Consider the following 18,862-nt stretch of genomic DNA (forward strand, 5'->3'; position numbering starts at 1 on the left):
GGGGAGAGAAAGAAAGAAAGAAAATACTGGCTTACTGAATTATACAGCTGTTCAACTTAAAATATGTCATTATGAGATATCAAAAATATTTGTTAATATCACCACCAATCTCTTCAGAAAAGTCTTTAAAGTATAAAAGCTGTAAGCAAATAAAATTTTTCTAAGATTCTCATTTTTTGCCTGAAAGCTCCAATTTTATCATTTTGATTGGCAACAAATACTGTGAGTTGTTTCCCTCAGGATGACACTTTTACTTTTTTCTTTTTTGTGTGTGAAAATTTCTGCCAAATAACTGAGTCTGAATAATCTGTTTGTCAGACAATTGATCATTTAAGTAAAAATGGTGTTCTTTGAGAAAAGCAGCTGGCTCAGCTCACAACTCAGACAATAACAAAAGTGTTTTTTCTCAAAATAATCATTACACTTTGGTGTGCAGGAGAAGCGCTTCATATGAACTTTCCATTTTTGTCACATGCAGTAGTAAAGTGTGTGTTCAAGGGGGAAGACTTGACAGATTAATATTTTTCCAAATTCATTAAGGTCATTCCTAAGGGAAATTGACTTATTTTCCTGCAGGTGCACAGTGGTGAAGAATGCCAGGACTGAAGAATATGATATAATAAACTCATACAACCATACTTCAGACAGTGAAGTGTTCCTTCCTGGAAGTGTTTCTGTTGTGAAAGAGTCCTAACTAGAAGGGACAGTGTGTGGCCCATGCTATACTTACTCCATGTAAAACTCTCTGATACTTAAGGTTGAGGGTAATGATTGTTTTGTGAAGTTGTCCTTGTATTCCTCAACTTGCAGCAAACAAGTGACCTAAGCTATATGTAAGGCACCTCTGTATTTTTTAAGTTAGATATAAAAAATACGTCAGCTCACCATATTTAATTCTTAGCCTAACACTGTTAATCTTTAAACATCTTGAAAATCTGAAATGTATACGTGTTGTTGCTGGAGAAGAAAATTTGAATGACTATCCTTTATTTATGTAGTACATTTTTACATTATAAAATAATATTTTAGGTCCATTAATTGAGCACCAAGATACATAAATACATGCAGACATAAACATATATACATATAAAATAGAACTAGGCACATTTAACGATTTTTCTTTATTTTGCTTTGTGGTACTAGGGATTGAACCCGGGGCATTCTACATTTGAGCTGTACTCCCAGCCCTATTTTTTTTTATTCTTTACTTTGCAGAGGGCCTCACCAAATAGCCAAGGCTGGAGGCGAACCTGTGATCTTCCTGTCTCAGCCTCCCAAGTACTAGGATTACAAACGTGTGCCACCATGCCTGGCTACATTTAACATTTTGACTTATTTTAATTATTATCATCACTTCCTTGGAGATAATATTTAGTGAAAGCAAAATTTTATACCTTTTAATTTGATAGTTTTAAAGAATGCAAAATCATAGAAAGGATATATATATATATATATATATATATATATATATATATATATATATATATATTTAAAAGAACAATTAAATTATACATTGCTACAAAACTAATCTACATACCATCAGTGGACCAGACTCGGATTTCTAGAAGGTAGAAAACTATTGGATTTGCACTTAGAAGATGAAGCAAACTAATTGCTTTCTTTTTTTAAAGGCCCAAGATGAAAACTGATGTAGAATTGAAAGCAATTCTCATCAGAGACCTAGAGTAATTTCAAGATCAAATATCAATTAGGAGGAACCTTAAATGCATATTTCTAGGTGAAAGCAGCAGATCTGAAAAAGCTACATATTCTATGATTCCAACCCTATGACATTCTGGAAAAGGAAAACTAGTGGTTAACAGTGGTCAAGATGGAGGGAGGAGGAAGGAGGTAAATAAGTGAAACACAAGTTTTTAGGGTAGTGAGAAACTATTATGAAGAACACAGGAATACATGGCATTATGGATGGCAGATACATAAAATACTGCATATCTCAGAACCCTAGAATTCTACAAGACAAAGAGTAAACCCTAAGATAAACTATGAGCTTCAGTTCCTTTATCAATATTGGTTCATCTGTTTTAATAAATGTACCACGCTAATGCAAGATATCAATAACGGTCAGAACTGTGAGGGGTATGTGGAAATTACCTGAATTTTTTTGCATATTTTTGCTATAAACTTAAAACTGTTCTCAATATAAAATATTTATAGATATAAAAAGGTCACCTAGAGCCAGGCATGGTTTGTGGCCAGCCTCAGCTACTTAGTAAGGCTCTCTGCAATTCACTGTTTCAAAATAAAGAATAAAAAAATTGGGCTGGAGGTGTAGTTCAGAGGTAGAATGCCCCTCAGTTCATTCTGCAGTCTCTCTCTCTCTCTCTCTCTCTCTCTCTCTCTCTCTCTCTCTCTCTCTCTCTCTCCCTCTCCCTCTCCCTCTCCCTCTCCCCTTCCCTCTCCCTCTCTCTCCCTCTCTCTCTCTCTCTCCCTCCCCCCCCTCTCTCACACACACACACACACACACACACACACACACACACACACACACTAAACAATGGGGCAGGATCTTCAGTTTTGAGTATATTTTTTTCAATCTACATTTTTATACTTAATAGAATTCAAATGTGAAAACAAAACAATGAGAGCTTCAAATACACAAAAACATACCAACTTTACTGCCCACATAAGAATTCTGAAAAACGAAACTCTCAAGGACACACTAGAGCCCAACAGAGAAGGAATTTAAGAGAGGACAATAAGGGATACAAGAAAGCTGTATTAAAGAAGCTGAAGAATAAAAATGAGCAAAAGGGCAAAACATGGTTAAAGCCATATGGATTCATTTCATTTTAAGAAAAATATTCCTAACAAAGTAGAGTCATAGGGAAGTCTTTGTACTTTAGAATTGGGAGTAAAATGCATGTTACCTTGGTAAGAAAAAATTATGGATACTGAACTTCAATTATTTATTGTTAAACTTGAAATTCATCTTTATAAGAATAGAATTGAATTGAATAGCAGCAACAAACACTGATCTGACACTTTTTACATTCCAGGCACTGTTCCGAATGCATTTTAAACATTAACTCTTTTAATCCTTACAACTCTGTGAAGTAGGTACTGTTAGTATCTTTTCCTTCCAAATGAGGAAAGCTTTAGCCCAGGGAATCCGGAAACTTACATAAGATTACACTGACATTAGTGGCAGACCCAGATCACCATTGCCTGGGATCTGTGCTTATAGCCTCTGACTAAGGTTGCTTCCAGGGAAAAAAAGTAAGATGGAGAAATGAGGCCATACATAGCAGTAATCATAGTCATGAGTTAAGTTTCATCCTTAGTACGTTGTTCTTATTGTTTGTAACAAATACTACTAAATTTCATACTAATTTCACTGAGTTTAAAGCTTATTTGCTCATAGTATTTATTACTCTGTTATTCTTAAGGAAAGAGCATCAGAGTGTAAGTGTGTCTGCTTGACTTTATAGGATAATTTCTATGGGACCAAAAGTGGTCAGGCAACTATTATAGTCATATGCTGGATAATAATGATAGTTTTCTAACTTCTCTGTAGGTCCTATCTAATTCACCTCTCTCTCTTAACCTGCATCATGATCATCATCAGTTAACACTTATTATTTGCTAGTCTTAATCAAAATAAGAATAGCCCCCCACCCCACCATATATACTTCAGGATCCCCAGTAAATGTCTGAAGCCTCAGATAATACCAAACTCCAGCATTGTTTGTTCCTATACATATATACTCATGATGAAGTTTAATTTGTAAATCAGGTCCAGTGCAAGATTAACAACAATAACTCCTAATAAAAATAGACCAGTTATATCAATGTACTGTAATAAGAATTTCTTGAATGTGGGCTCTCTCTTTACTCCCACTCTTGGTATCTTTTTGTACAGTACTCACTCCTCGCATGCTCTGAGGTGATACAGTGCCTGTGTGTTGAGATACGGTGTGATGAATGACATAGCCCTGCAACCAGGCTGCTATGTGAAGGCTGCTTGCACACAGCCCTGCAGCATCAGAGCTGCTAATCTGTTAACTGAGGAGGCTACTGAACGACTAACAGATGTGTCTTAGGTGCAGCATGAATATTCTGGACAAAGGGATGATTCAGATGCCAGTAGGGAGGGGTCAAGATGACATGAAATTTCATTACTCTCCAGAATTTTTCCTGGATTTTCCCATTTTATATTTTCAGATCAAACTTGATCTCAGGTACCTGAAACCATGGATAAGGAGGGACTGCAGGATTTCAAAATGGGCCTGTACAGAGTGTTGTTCTAGATCCCACCTGGCTGGGTTGAAATCCCCTAGCTGATCTGGTAATATTTTTATCTCTCAGTACCCTTTGGTCTGATAACTGATGATTATAATAGTACCTACTTCATAGGGTTTTTGTGTTGAAGAAATGAGTTAATACATATAGTTAGCCCTTTTTATCCATGTGTTCTATGTAAATAGATTCAACCAACCACAAACTAAAAATATTTGAAAAAAATGTATCTGCACTGAACATACAGTTTTTTTTCTTGACATTTTCCCCTAAACAATGTAGTATAACAGCTATTTGCATAGCGTGTACATTGTATTAGCAGTCTAAAGATAATTTAGTGTATATGGGATGATATGCATAGGTTATAAACAAATATTACACCATTTTTACATAAGAAACTTGAACATCTCTCTAGATTTTGGCCCACACAGGCAAGTCCCGCTTTTAGCCACCATGAATATCGAGGGCCACCATGCAACTCTCATCCTCTTTGCTCTAAATCCCAAAAGCAGTTGGTAAGGGAATACAAGGAAAATGTTTGGTTCTGGTAAAAGGATGAATATTATATATTATGCTGTCTCTATGTCCCTTTGGTTTATGAGTAGATATTTCTTTCATGAGCTATTTTAGTCACAATCTGGTTTTTTAATACTCATTTATTTTTAGATCTAATCAGGAAAACTACACAAAAGAAACTTATTGTCTCTCACATAAATACTTGAGCATGCTTATCCTGACTTCCCTTACTTTCTGAATTCATATCCTCAGTCTTAAACACACTTCATACTTCATAGAAGGGAGTTTCATAACCCATGCTGCTCTGGCCCTCAGCATTTTTGTGGATAATTCTAGTTTGTGTCTTTTAAAGTGGTTACAAAGTCTGTGACTTCACATATGGTGCAGTCATTGCACACTGGTAGGCATGTAATACTCTATTGCAATTCAAGTCTCATTTGCTTTAAGAAAAAAAAATCACTTACTGAGCTTCTAGTCAGCCCAAATCCCCAGATCATCTTTACATGAATGGCTTTAAGCTAAGGTTCCTTCATCTTCTATGTGTGTCATCTTAAATGCAGGATTTACATTTATCCCTGATAATTCCATCTTTATTTGATATTAGCCCAGGGACTGACTCGAGCTTTAAAAAAAATCTTAACTTTGCCATCTGATTTATCCTAGTTTATATTTTTAGATTATTTGTTAATGTCATACCTTGTTCCAAAAAGGATTTTGGTTTTTCTTTTGTGCTACTGAGAACTGAACCCAGGGGCACTTTTAAAACTGAGCTATATCCCAGCCTTTTTTTCCTCCTTAGGCAGGTTTTTACTAAATTGCCCAGAATGGCATCCAACTTATGATTCTCCTTCCTCAGCCTCACAAATAATTGGGATTGCAGGTGTATGCCACTGCACCTGGCAGATTTTGGTTGTTTTAGTTTTACCAGCCAGCTATCTTTCTTTTCTCCTGCTCCATGTTTCTGATAAGGATTTTTTGGGATCTCCATCTGTGTAGATTAAAATATTGAGGAGATAAGGAGGAGTTCCTAGACAGACTCATAATAAACTCTGGCAATGATGTGAGTAAATAGGAACTCTTAGACACTGTTGGTGGGATTATAAGTTAGAACAACCACTATGGAGATCAGTATGGAGGTTCCTCAAAAGACTAGGAATCGAGCCACTCTATGACCCACCTATACCACTCCTCAGTATCTTTCCAAAAGAATTAAAGTCAAAATGCTATAGTGATACATTCATATCCATGTTTATAGCAGCACTATTCATAGGCAAATTATGGAACTAACGTAGATGTCCGTCAACAGGAAGACAATGTGCTATATACACACAATGGAATTTTCCTCAACCATAAAGAAAAACAGAATTATGTAATCTGAAGAAAAATGGATAGAACTAGAGAATATTTTCTGAATGAAACCAGCCAGTCTCAGAAAGTCAAGGGTCATATGTTTCCTCTCATATATGAAAGCTAGAGAGAAAATAGGAAACAAAAATGACTTCAGATAAATGAGTGACCAGGAGAATAGTGGGAGAGGATAGGGTGAAGAAGATGAGGCAGTGCAAAATTTTCTCGAGAAATGTGGTATATATGCCAAAATTTCAAAGATGAAGTAACAAATTATTCTAAAATTTAGTTGCATTGAAAAAAACTAGTGCATATCTATAAACCTAGTACTTGGTAGGCTGAGACAGGAGAATCACAAGTTCGAGGCCAGTGCATGATAACTTAATGAGACCCTGTTTCCAAAATAAAGCTAAAATGGACTAGGTTTGTAGCTCAAATGTCCATCACCCTTGGCTTCAATCCCCAGTAAAACACACACACACACACACACACACACACACACACACACACACAGTCTTTATTTACTCATCGTTTTCTAGGTTGGCAGTTTGGGCTAGACAGCTGTGATGACTTCTCCCACCTCCTCATGGTGTTACCTGGGCTCACTTACACATTCGCATCAGCTGCCAGTCACTGGCTTCATTCATCTGTTGTTTGATGGCTGGCTTGTTATCAGCAATCACATGGCAGTAATTAGAACATGTGTCATTTATTCAGCGGGGCAGCCTAGCCTTACATGGTAGTAGACTTGGGATTACCAAGAACAGTAAGGGAAGGTCAAAACCAACGTAATAGCATTTTAAAGTTTCTACTTGCATCATATTTGTTAATAATTCGTTGGCCAAATTAAGTCACACAGCAGAGCCCAAATTGAGAAAATGGAAAAATAATCTTGTCACCTTGATGAAATTTTAGGGCTGCACATAGAAGATAAGAATTTTTATCTACTTTTTAATATACTTCATGGAGTAAGAGCTTTTTAGGAGGAGAAAAGCATAATTCAAGATTCTCAGGCAAGAAAGTGTTTGGTGTGTTTGTTGAGATGGAAGATGACTGGTGAATGGAGTAGAGCTCAGTACAGGGGATGAAAAAGTAAACTCTATCATGCAGTGGTGTAGGCCATTGACAGGAGTCTTATTTTTCTAAATGTAAAAATAAACCTTTGAGTAGGTAGGAAGAAAGAGATCCTGGTCCACTTAAGAAGGAAATGCTACTGAGAGATTAGGGAAGGTAGGTCAGGAGAGTATCCTGGATTTGGCTACATTGCAGATGTTAGTGACTTGTTTAGAAGCAGTTTTTAGCAGGAAATTAAGAACAGAAACCAGATTAGAGTGGGTTGAAGAGTGGATAGGAAGCAAAGGAGCAAAAGACATGTTTAATGTGGTCAAGTCTCTTATGAAGCTTCACCGTGCAAGGTAATATTGCATGAGCTGAGGAGGGATTTTTTTTACATGTTTGGGAAATATATTAGAAGATGCATGTCATGTATAGTCTACTGCCATGTGAGCAAGTCTAGTAGGAATGAGCTAGTTGATAAAAAAAAAAGGAGCAAAGTAATAAAAGCAGAAAAAAATATTGGCTCAAATAGAAGTAGACTTCTACCATGATAATTTTTAATATTTTTTAATTAATGGGGAAATGAACAAGGCTCATGTTATTTAAAACTTTATACAATAAAGATTACTATCCCTTCCTAAGTATATCTGTAGGCTTGATATAATTCCAGTAAAAATTCAGTTTTTTATTGAATTACCTTGTGAACATGACAAGGTAAAATTTTATATAGCTACAGAAAAGGCCAAGAATAGTCAAGACTCTCTTGGAGAGTAATAAGATAAAGCACTCCCTCCAGCAGATGGCTGAGGATTACTATAAAGCTATGAGATATTATGATTATGGCATAGAAAAGACAGTAAACTAATGTAAAAGTATAAAAATTCTCAAGGCAGACCTAAGCAAATGTGGCCTCTTAATGATACAGTGGCACTTTAAAACAGTACAGGAAAGGAAATCATTGCAATAAAGAGGCCAGGGCAATTAATAACTATATATAGAAGAAAATGAAATTTATCCATAAAACATATACATAAAAATCAACTTTAGTTATAGGGTTGTGAAATGTTAGAAAATGCAAAATAATGCTATCTTATTGATCCTGTCTTAAGACAAAAAACAGTAACCATAAAGGAAAAGTTTGATTACATAGACTGCTTTAAAGTTAAGAACTTCATAGCTTCATTTCATCAAGGGATACCAGGAAAAGAGTGAAAAAACAAACCAGAAAAAGGGTTAAAAATTACAGCATATCTATCCAGTAACAACAAATAACTAGATTAAGTAAAAATATCTCTATGAGAAAAATCAGACAATCAAGTTAAAAACAAATTGGCTAAAGAAATTTTATGTGTATATATTTATACATATCAAATAAATCAAGTAGTCATCTATTCAGTAGTGTTGCAGTAGCACAGAGGAACCCAGATGCTTGCTGCTTTAACACAAATACCACAGACTGAGTAATTTATAAGAGCAAAAGTTAGAAAGTCCAAGATCAGGGTCCCAACAGAATCAGTATCTGGTGAGGGCCCAGTCTCTGCACCCAGGTGGAGCCTTGAACATCACTTTCTCGGAGGCAGCAAATCCAGTGTCCTCCATGGCAGAAGACTGAAAGAGCCAAAGGACAAATACTGTTGTTCTCTTCAGCCAGATGTAGGTTACTAATCCCATTCTGGAGGGTTCTGCCCTCATGACTTAATGACTTCCTAAAAGTGTCACCTCTACATTGTTGCATTGGGAATTTAGGTTTTAACATGAATTAAAGAAGACAGCATGAAAACTATAGCAAAGGGTTTTGTGTATTCTCAATGTTCTTTTGCTTCACTTGCAGAACTTTTATATTTCATATGACTTACAGAAATTTCTTAAAGCCAAGACCCATTGAAATATTAATCATTGGTCTCCTCATCAAATGAGTAAAAAAGTATACCCTAAGCCAGTACTTGAGAGGCTGAGACTGGAGGATCACAGGTGCAAGGCCAGTGTGCAATCATTTAGTGAGAGCCTATTTCAAAAGAAAGTAGGGCTGGGACTGTATCGCAGATAGAATGCCCCTGTGTACAATTCCCAGAGAAGGAAAGAAATAGACAGACAAACAGACACAAGCTCACAGAGAGCAATTATAAATTCCTATTATGCCCTATTAGATTGAGATCAGGTCTAGTTTGAAGACACTGTTCTCTAGAATTTAGCAAAAACTAGAGTTTGGGGGGAAAGAAGAGATGGGATGAAGAAGACAGAAGAGGATGCTTTTGGTTAACATTTATTAAATACTATTTGCCAGATGTTACACTAAATGCTTTCAATAAATTACCTCATTTAATCCTTACAACAACTGTACGCATGTGGAAATTGTGAGGTTAAGTAGTAGGAGTTCTGAAACCAGACCCTGAGCTACTAAGCTCTGAGCTGCCTCTTAACTAACTGTTGTATATGAGAGAGGGAAGTAACTCATCGTATTTCCTAGCTTCAAAGCTAATTCCATAATTACCCTAGTCTCTTTGCCATGAGTACCTCCAGGCATTCCTTTGGTGTTGGCTCTTTCTTGGCTTTAAGGTATAAGAAAGTACAAAGTGTAGAGTAGAAAATACTTGATGCACATATAAGGATGAAATAAGGCATCTTCTTGCCCTCTCTTTTCATCGTAACTGAATGCCCATATTACAACTCCGTGACTTGTGAAATCAGCTTGTTATCTTGGTAGGAGTGGGGTAGATGGGGAATCTGAAATCCTGGGGCTGTTATACCTAACTCTTACTTAGCTGTTGCTGATTAAATAGAGATACAGGTGTATACTTAATGTGTTTAGGTATATTTAACATTATGCAAAAACACTAGAGAATAAGTAGGCTCTGGGGAGGTTTTATATATCTTTTCAGTTCCTTCTAACCTTTTGAAAGGTAGCATTTCTATCACTTTCAATATGTCGCAGAAACAGATATTATATGATTCTCATAAATATTTTCATCTTAACAAAATATAAAGTCAATCTTTCTTTCTCAAGGGAACCAGCCTCAAACTGAACTAAGAAAAATGTTTTTTTCTGTTTTTCAGACTTTGAATAATGAGATGAGTACAGATGATGATAATGATTATGCAGAAGAAAAAGAGAGCTACATCTGTGCGGTGTGCCTGGACGTTTATTTTAACCCTTACATGTGCTACCCCTGCCGCCACATCTTCTGTGAGCCCTGCTTACGGACTCTGGCCAAAGACAATCCTGCAAGCACTCCCTGCCCACTGTGTCGGACAATTATCTCTAGAGTCTTTTTCCAGACAGGTAACTATCCTGTTTCGTTAACATTATTTTAAAAAAAATTTTCTGACAACCTCTTTGTTATAGTTCTAAAGGTATCATATAAACTATGAAAATATTATGGAAAATTGTGTACCACATTATTTATTACTCTCCTATTTGTAAAACAAAAGCTTACTCAAATTATAGAACTACATTAGAATCATAGCTGAGAACAGATCCTCATCTGCAGTACCCTGACTCTACACTCAGATCCTTTCAAAAACTTTCCAACTAGTTGTTGCTATCTTTAAAATATGAATATTGCCAAGAAAATTCCATTTGAAGCAACACTGTTTGATGATTATTTATTCCCCATATCTACCTTCTGCTACTATTCATTCTGTGGTCATTGTTGCTTTTGGAATCACACAGAATAAATTTGTAAATATTGGGGGACAAGTACTAAGCCTTTCACCCAACCTTCAAATCTCAGCATTCTGATGTGGTTAAGGTCTTTCTACTCAATCAAGAAAACAGTTATATTGGAACAAAGGTTTGGTATGTCAAACATAATGGGGAGATAAAAACTAGTGAATATGGAACATAGAGAACTATGGTAGAATGATACACTACTGGGTGTTAAATGTTAGGGGGAATTTTTTTTATCTCCACATTCTCACCTCAGCCATAGAGGAGCCTAATGGGGATCAAAGTATGTACTTTATTAATAGTGAAACTGAAGAGAATAAATGGCACATTCTTTCCTTCCTGAAAGAAATGCAATGATCCATCTGCAAGGGAGAATCAGATTATTAAAGTAAGATTTTTGGGTCCCCTAACCCAGCCAGCTACATGAAGGCTTGCATGCCTGCCTTAGAGGCTCAGTAATCAAACAATGAAGAGAAATTAAAGGTACACCTCTCTGATCTGATCTGCCTAGTGCATATGGACTGCTGCACAGAATCACTGTGATGGGCTTAGGCAGATTCAGAAACAAAATGATATGCCAAGCACAGTGACTATTCTGCCAAGTGAAAAAGATGAGCAGGACACCAGGCCATCATCAGTTACTACCTTCCTGGGGAAGACCACAAAAAAAAAACAGGAAACTTACTGGATGTTCCCCTTCACTGGCCTGTGGCTAGAGCAGTGAGGTAGGAGGAAAGTGCTCTTTTTTTTTTTTTTTTTTTCATGAGCAGGATGCTTCAGAGTGAATAAAAGAGGAACACCAGTTACAACTCTCTCTCAGTGTTATCTCAAAGCAGCTTTAAAGAAAGCATTTGCCCAGGATGATGGTGAACACCTGTAATCCCAGTACTTGGTTTGGACGTGACAGGAGGATAGCAGGTTAGAAGCTAGCCTTAGCAACTTAGCAAGAACCTGTCTCTAAATTTATTTTTTTCTTTTTATTGGTACATTGTAATCATACGTCTTAATGGAGTACAAGATGGTAGAGGCATACATGCACACATCATTCAATTAGCTCTTACCCAATTACCATCCCATTCCCTACCCATTCCTTTCTCTCATGTTTGGCTTAGTGATTGGCTTTGATAAGTTTGAAATGTAAATCATGTATATTATGGAACTTCTCTCTCCCCTCTACATTCCCCTCAGTTGGGTTGCATTATTTGTTCAACTATGGTTTCTCCTTTGTTGTCTACAGTTTCTCCTATGACTCTTTTTCTCCTTAGCTTCTGCATATTAGGGAGAACAACTGATTTATTTTTTGTGACTGACTAATCTCACTTAGCAAAATGTTCTCAAGTTCTGTTTAGTTTTCTGTAAATAACATAATTCTGTTCTTCTTTATGGCTGAAAAATATATAAAATTCCATTGTGTACATATCCCATAATTTTGCAATTCATCATCTGTTGATGGTCATCTTGGCTAATTCCATAGCTTGGCAATTGTGAATTATGCAGCTGTGAACATAGATATGAATATAGCTTGGTAGTTTTGTTTCCATTCTTTTCAGTAGATACCAAGAAGTGATATTGCTGGATCATATGGTAGGTTGGTTCCCATTCTTCAAAGGATCATCCATACTGTTTTCCAAAGTGATTGCACTAATTTGCAATCTCCCCAACAATGTGTTAGAGTTTCCACCAGCATTTGTTGTTGTTTGTGTTTTGAATGATTGCCATTCTAGTTAAGAGTTAGGTGAAATACCAGGATAGTTTTGATTTTCATCTCTCTGATTGCTAATAATGTTGAGAATTTTTCTTACGTTCATTAGCCAATTGAATTTCTTAATTTGTGAAGTGTCTATTTAATTCACTTGCCCATTTTTGATTGAGTTATTTTTTTTAGTGCTGAGTTTCTTGAGTTCTCTGTATATTCTAGATATTACTCCTCTGTCGAAGGAATAGTTGGCAAAATTTTCTTCGATTATATCGGCTCTCTGTTGAGGTTCTGGATAGTTCCCTTTGCTTCACAGAAGGTCTTCAGTTAAATGTAATCCTACTTATTGATCTTCCTGTTAGTTTCTTGTGCCCTTGGGGTCTTGTTGAGAAAGTTTTTACCTGTGCCTTTGTCTTGCAATGTTGGACCTATGCCCTCTTCAAGGAGCCTCAAAGTTTCTGGTCTAATTTCCAAGTCTTTGATCCATCTTGAATTGACTCTTGTTCAGGGTGAAAACGTGGGGTTTATTTCCATCTTCTGTATTATACCATTTGTTGAACAGGCTGTCTTTTTTCCAGTGTATGTTTTTGGCCTCTTTGTAAAAAATCAATTGATTGTAAGTGTGTGGATTTGTTTCTGAGTCTTCTATTCTGCTCTATGTGTCTGTTTCTGTGACAGTAACATGTTGTTTTTACTACTATGGCTTTGTAGTATACTTTAAAGTCAGGGAGTATGATTCCTCCTGCATGGTTTTTGTTGCTGAGAACCACTTTGGCCATTCTACGTTTTCTGTTGTTCCAAATGAATTAAGGACTGATTTTTCTATGTATGTGAGGAATGATCTTGGTAATTTAATGGGTATTGCATTGAATCTGTAGATCACTTTTAAAGGAATGACCATTTTGATAATATTTATTCTACCTACCCAAGATCATGGAAGGTCTTTCCATCTTCTAAGGTCTTCTTCGATTTCTTTTTTCAATGTTTTATAATTTTCTTTGTAGAGGTCATTTATCTCTTTGGTTAAGTTTATTCCTAAGTATTTTATTTTTGGGGGGATATCCGGAGTGAACGTGTTTTCTGTATTTCTTTTTCAGTGGATTTCTTTTTCAGTGGATTTATGGGTGGCATACAGAAAAGCTTCTGCTTTTTTTTTTTTTTTTTTTTTTTTTCCAGTACTGGGGATGGAATCTAGAGGCATTTTACCTCCATTCTATTTTTTTAATTTTATTTTGAAACAAAGTCTCACTGAGTTTCAAAGGGCCTCACTAAGTACCTAAGGCTGGCCCGGAATCCAGATCCCACTGTCTCATCCTCACAAATGCTGGGATTACAAAGTGTGTGCCACCAGGCCCGGCTGTAAAAGCTTCTGATTTTTTAAAATCGATTTTGTATCCAGACACTTTGCTGAATTTGATTATCAGTTCTCTAAGCCTTTTGGTTGAATTTGTTGGATTCTCTAAGATAATATTATGTCATCTGCAAATAGGGAAAGTTTTAGTTTTTTTTTTTTTTTCCTGTTTGTATTCCTTTGATTTCCTTTTTTTTTTTTTTTTTTTGCCTTATTCTTCTGGCTAGAGTCTTAAGTACTATATTGCAAAGAAGTGGTGATAATGGACAACCTTGTTTTATTCCTGTTTTTAGGGGTAATTCTTGCAGGTTTTCCCCATTTAATATGATGTTGGCTCTGGGCCTATTGTAGATTGCTTTTATGATGTTGAGGTATGTCCCTTCTATTCTCTGCAGTGCTTTTAGCATAAATGGATGTTGGATTTTGTCAAATGCTTTTTTAGTATCTATTGAAATGATCATATGATTTTTGTCTTTGTTCTTTTTATGTGATGAGTTACATGGATTGATTTTTATATGTTGTTACCAGCCTTGCATCCTGGGATGAACCTGACTTGGTCATGGTGTATGATTTTCTTGATGTGGCTTTGAATGTGTGCTGCTAGTAGTTTGTTTAGCAGTTTTACATCTAAGTTCATCAATGATTTAATTCTGTAGTTTTCTTTCCTTGAGATATCTTTATTTGGGTTTGGTTCATAGAATATATTTGGGAGAGTCCTGTTTCTTTCTATTACATGAAATAGATTGAGAATTATTGAGATTAGCTATTCTATAAAGGTTTTATAAAATTTATTTGGGAAATCATATGGTCCTGGGCTTTTCTTTGATATGGTAAGCTCTTTATTTCTGCTTCAATTTCTTTGATTGCTACTGATTGGTTAAATCTCCTATATTTTCTTGACTCAGTTTAGGAAGGTTGTATTTATCTATCTATAAAGTTGTAAGTTTCTTCCAGATTTTCCACTTTCTTGGAGTATAATTTTCAAAGTAGTTTCTGATAATCCTCTGCATTTCTACACTGTTGAAATCTACAATGTTGATATCTCCTTTTTATCTCTTATCTTTATAATTTGGATTCTCTCTCTCTCTCTCTCTCTCTCTCTCTCTCTCTCTCTCTCATCAATTTTTTTTTTTTTGAGAAACCAGCTTTTGGTTTTGTTGATTTTTCTGTATATTTTTATTCTTCACTTCATTGATTTCTGCTCTGATATTAATAATGTCCTATCTCCTACTGGCTTTGGAGTTGGACTGTTCTGTTTTTCAAGGGCTTTGAGGTGTGTCACTAGCTTAATTATTTGGTGATTTCCTCTTCTTCTTATGTGAGCGATCAGTGCTCTGAATTTTCCTCTTAATACTCCCTTCAAAGTGTCCCAGAGGTTTTGATATTTTCTATCTCTATTTTTGTTTGTTTCTATGAATTTGATTTCACCCCTTATTTCTTTTATGCCCCATTCTTCATTCAACAGTGTGGTGTTCAGTCTCCACATGTTTATGGGGTTTCCCTGAGTCTTCTTGTAGTTGATTTCTAGTTTCATTTCACTGTGGTCTGAAATGACACAGGGAAGTATGTCACATTTTCTGAATTTGCTAGTGCTTGCATTGTGGCCCAGGATGTGATCTATTTTGGAGAAGGTTCCATGAGCAGCTGAGAAAAATGTGAACTCTGCTGTAGTTGGGTGGAATATCCTATATGTGTCTAATAGGTCCATTTGATTGATGGTGTTCTTTACATCTAAGGCATTTTTACTGACCTTTTGTCTAGAAGATCAATCTAGCAGTGTGAGAGATGTAGAAGTCTCCCAGTATTATTGTTTTGGGACCTATATGTAACTTAATATCACAAAAAGTTTGTTTTATGAAAATAGCCGCATCTACGTTTGGGGCATAAATGTTTTTGTTGCCTTTAAGATTCTCTCCTTGGCTTCTACATTGCTCAGTTTGACTATTATGTGATGTGGTGAACCTTTTCTCCGATCTTGTCTAAAGGGAGTTCTATAGTTTCCTGTACCTATATATTGACCTCTTTTACTAAGTTTGTGTCATTTTCTGATATTATTTCTTTGAAAAGATTGTTGATCCCTTTGGTTTTTCTCTTTTTTATGCCTATTTTTCTAAGGTTAGCTTTTTTTAAGATGGACCCTTATTTCTTCAATGTTCAATTTATCCAGTCAAATTGTTTTTCTTTCTAAATTATATACTATCTGCTTGTTTTTGGAATGATCATCTCCTAAGAACAAGATTGTATTCTCCATGTGGTCTAATCTATTGTTTATAGTTTATATTGATGCCTTAAATTCAATGATTACATCCTTTATTTCTTTTATACTCTCTCTAAGTTCTTTCTGGAAATCCTGTATCATTTCTACTATTAAATTTCTAATTTTTATCCAGGCATGGCGGTGCATGCTTTTAATCCTAGTGCTTGGGAGGCTGAGACAGGAGGATCACACAGGTTTGAAGCCAGTCTCAGCTACTTAGTGAGGCTCTCAGCAACTTAGTGAGACCCTGTTTCCAAATAAAGTATAAAATAGGCCTGGGCGTATAGCCCGAAGGTAGAAAAAGGTCCTGCGTTCCACCCATGGTATCACACACAAAAATAAATAAATAAATAAATTTCTGATTTGTCCTTCTGACAATTGCTGTAATTCTGTGTTGTTAGATTCTGTCATTGTAGGGCTGTGGGAGCTTATTGCTTCTTTATTATTCCTCCTTCTCATGATTTCAGGAGTTTGTATCTGTTGCTTTTGATAGATTTCTCTCAGTCCTCTAGGTGTCAGTTGGTATATACAAGAGCAAGTTTTGTTTTATTCAATGGTGAAGGTTGAGTGAGGAGGAAAGTCAATTCGTAAATGCAAGAATAGGGTAAAGCCACAGATACAATCTAATAGAATGAGAGTATAAGTTTGGTAATGTAGTATATAGTAGAGATTAGAGATAGTGACTTTGTATTAGGATTTAGTAACCAATGTAGAACATTTAATACAATGATATGATATATATTTAATACAAGACAAAGAAGAGAAAAGAAAAAAGAGAAGAGAGTAGGTATGTACAAGGGAAGAGGCTTGAGAAAGGGGTGGGGAAGAGAGCAAATAAACAAGCACACATATACACACAAAAGAAAAAAAACAACAACAACAACAAAATAATGCAACCCTACAAATATATGGATACTCAGTAGACTTGGCCTCTGCAGTCTCTCTCTGTGCAGATGTGAAGTGCCATCAGCACCTTTCCTGCTGCAAGCCTGGTTCTCTGAGACTTTCTTAATCTGTGCATATGGCTGATATCAATGAGGCTGGATCTAGTATTAAGTGTAGATCTCCCTCCCTGCTTTTCACCAATACAGAGCATCTCTCCCTGCCTGTGTAGGCAGTGGGTGCCTCTGAGACCAAACCTGTTGTATACCTAAGAGTCTCTGTTCTCCACAGCTACTGCTGGGTTTGTCTGACTTCTCCCTGTTTACCTCGATCGGGTGGTCTGTGGTGATCTCAGAGATCCTACCATACATATATACATACATATATATACATATACATATATATACATATATACATATATACATATATACATATATACATATATACATATATATACATATATATGTGTGTGTATATATATATATATTTGGATCTAGTGTTAAGCATAGGAATCCCTCCACCTCCACACTCCACACTTTCCACCAATGTGGAGCCTGAGTCTCTCCGAGCCTCTGCTATGTCCAAGAGCGCTCTATCCCCACCTTTGCCCAGTTGAACTGCAAAGTCTAAACCAGGTTAAACAGAGTTTATTGCAGCTGCGCAATTCCTGATGGCTGTGCTGAGCATTCTCCCAAGGGAACAGCAGGTTAACTTATGTTGTTGTTGAGCGCTGCTCTGGATCTCTGGATGGCATGGTAAGCTCAGCTGCCACTGCTGGAAGTTGTAGCTGGTGTTTGTGCAGTAGGAACTGAAGGCTTACAATTCTAATGAGCTGCAGCTGCTTACATTGTTTCAAGCCATTGTTTGTTTTGTTTTGTTTTTTCCTGTGAGTCTCTGACAGTCTGGTGCAGTGTGGCAGGATGGTGCCACTCTGGTGCCCACAGCCAGAGCCATTGGAGGCAGGTAGGGTCCTTTTCTGCTCTCTGATCAGCCTTCTAGCTTTTTTTTTTATGCTGCCTTTTACTTGTCATGCTCTTTTTTATTTATGCTGCTTTCTTTCTTTTGTCAGAACGCTGTTTTAATGGCAATGGAGACCAAGTATCAGCAGGACTCATATAGGCTGCTTCCTTCAGTAGCCATCTTCCCAGAAGTCTCTGTTTATATTAAAAGCAGCTAAGTAAAGCCAGGCATGATGGTGCACACGTATAATCCCAGCATTTGGGATGAGATCCTCCTGAAACAGGAGGATCTCAGTTTCTAGAGAGCCTCAGCTACTTAGTGAAGCTCCTTCGCTATTCACTGAGACCTTGTTTTAAAATAAAGAATAAAAAATAGGGCTAGTGCTGTAGCTCAGAGGTAGAATGTCCCTGGGTTCCATTCCCAGTACCACGAAAAATAAAAATAAAAATAAAAAAATAAAATAAAAACAGCTAAGTACTATTTAGACACAGTATCCTTGTTTATATAAATTTTGTCCTTGCCTTTTAGGATCTTCTTTAGCACTGGCAGAGGTGATAAAAATGTATAGGTCTTGAAATAGTAATGACTAAAGTCTCTTGGTTTATTTATTAAAAAAACAACTTTATGTTTTCTTTTATTTTCAAAATAGTACTTCTAAAATAAGTTATATTGGGAATACAGACTATATTTGGTTGTGTACTATTATTTAGAGGTTGATACAATAATAGGAGTATTCTACGTAATTATTTATACTCTACTTCAAAAGAATTTGAGATCACCTAAAATATATTCATTGAAATTGTAAGACAAGAGAATTGTGAATTAGAATGGTGTATAAAGACTGGGTGAGAACAGATGGTATGAGCCATGTGG

At 36.2% G+C, this 18,862-nt stretch overlaps 1 protein-coding gene across 1 annotated transcript in view; it reads left to right on the forward strand.

The window, feature by feature from the left end:
* RNF180 (ring finger protein 180) overlaps nt 1-18,862 on the forward strand; it is a gene marked incomplete at both ends in the record, with an annotated part of 184,951 nt that overhangs the window by 128,439 nt on the left and 37,650 nt on the right. The window contains one exon of the mRNA XM_080695630.1: nt 10,231-10,456. Within this exon, the coding sequence (XP_080551756.1) occupies nt 10,231-10,456 (226 nt within the window). The remainder of the gene's footprint in view (nt 1-10,230; nt 10,457-18,862) is intronic.

This window comes from Muscardinus avellanarius (assembly GCF_963383645.1).
Source record: "Muscardinus avellanarius genome assembly, chromosome: 1".
In the NCBI taxonomy this organism is placed as follows: Eukaryota; Metazoa; Chordata; class Mammalia; order Rodentia; family Gliridae; genus Muscardinus; species Muscardinus avellanarius.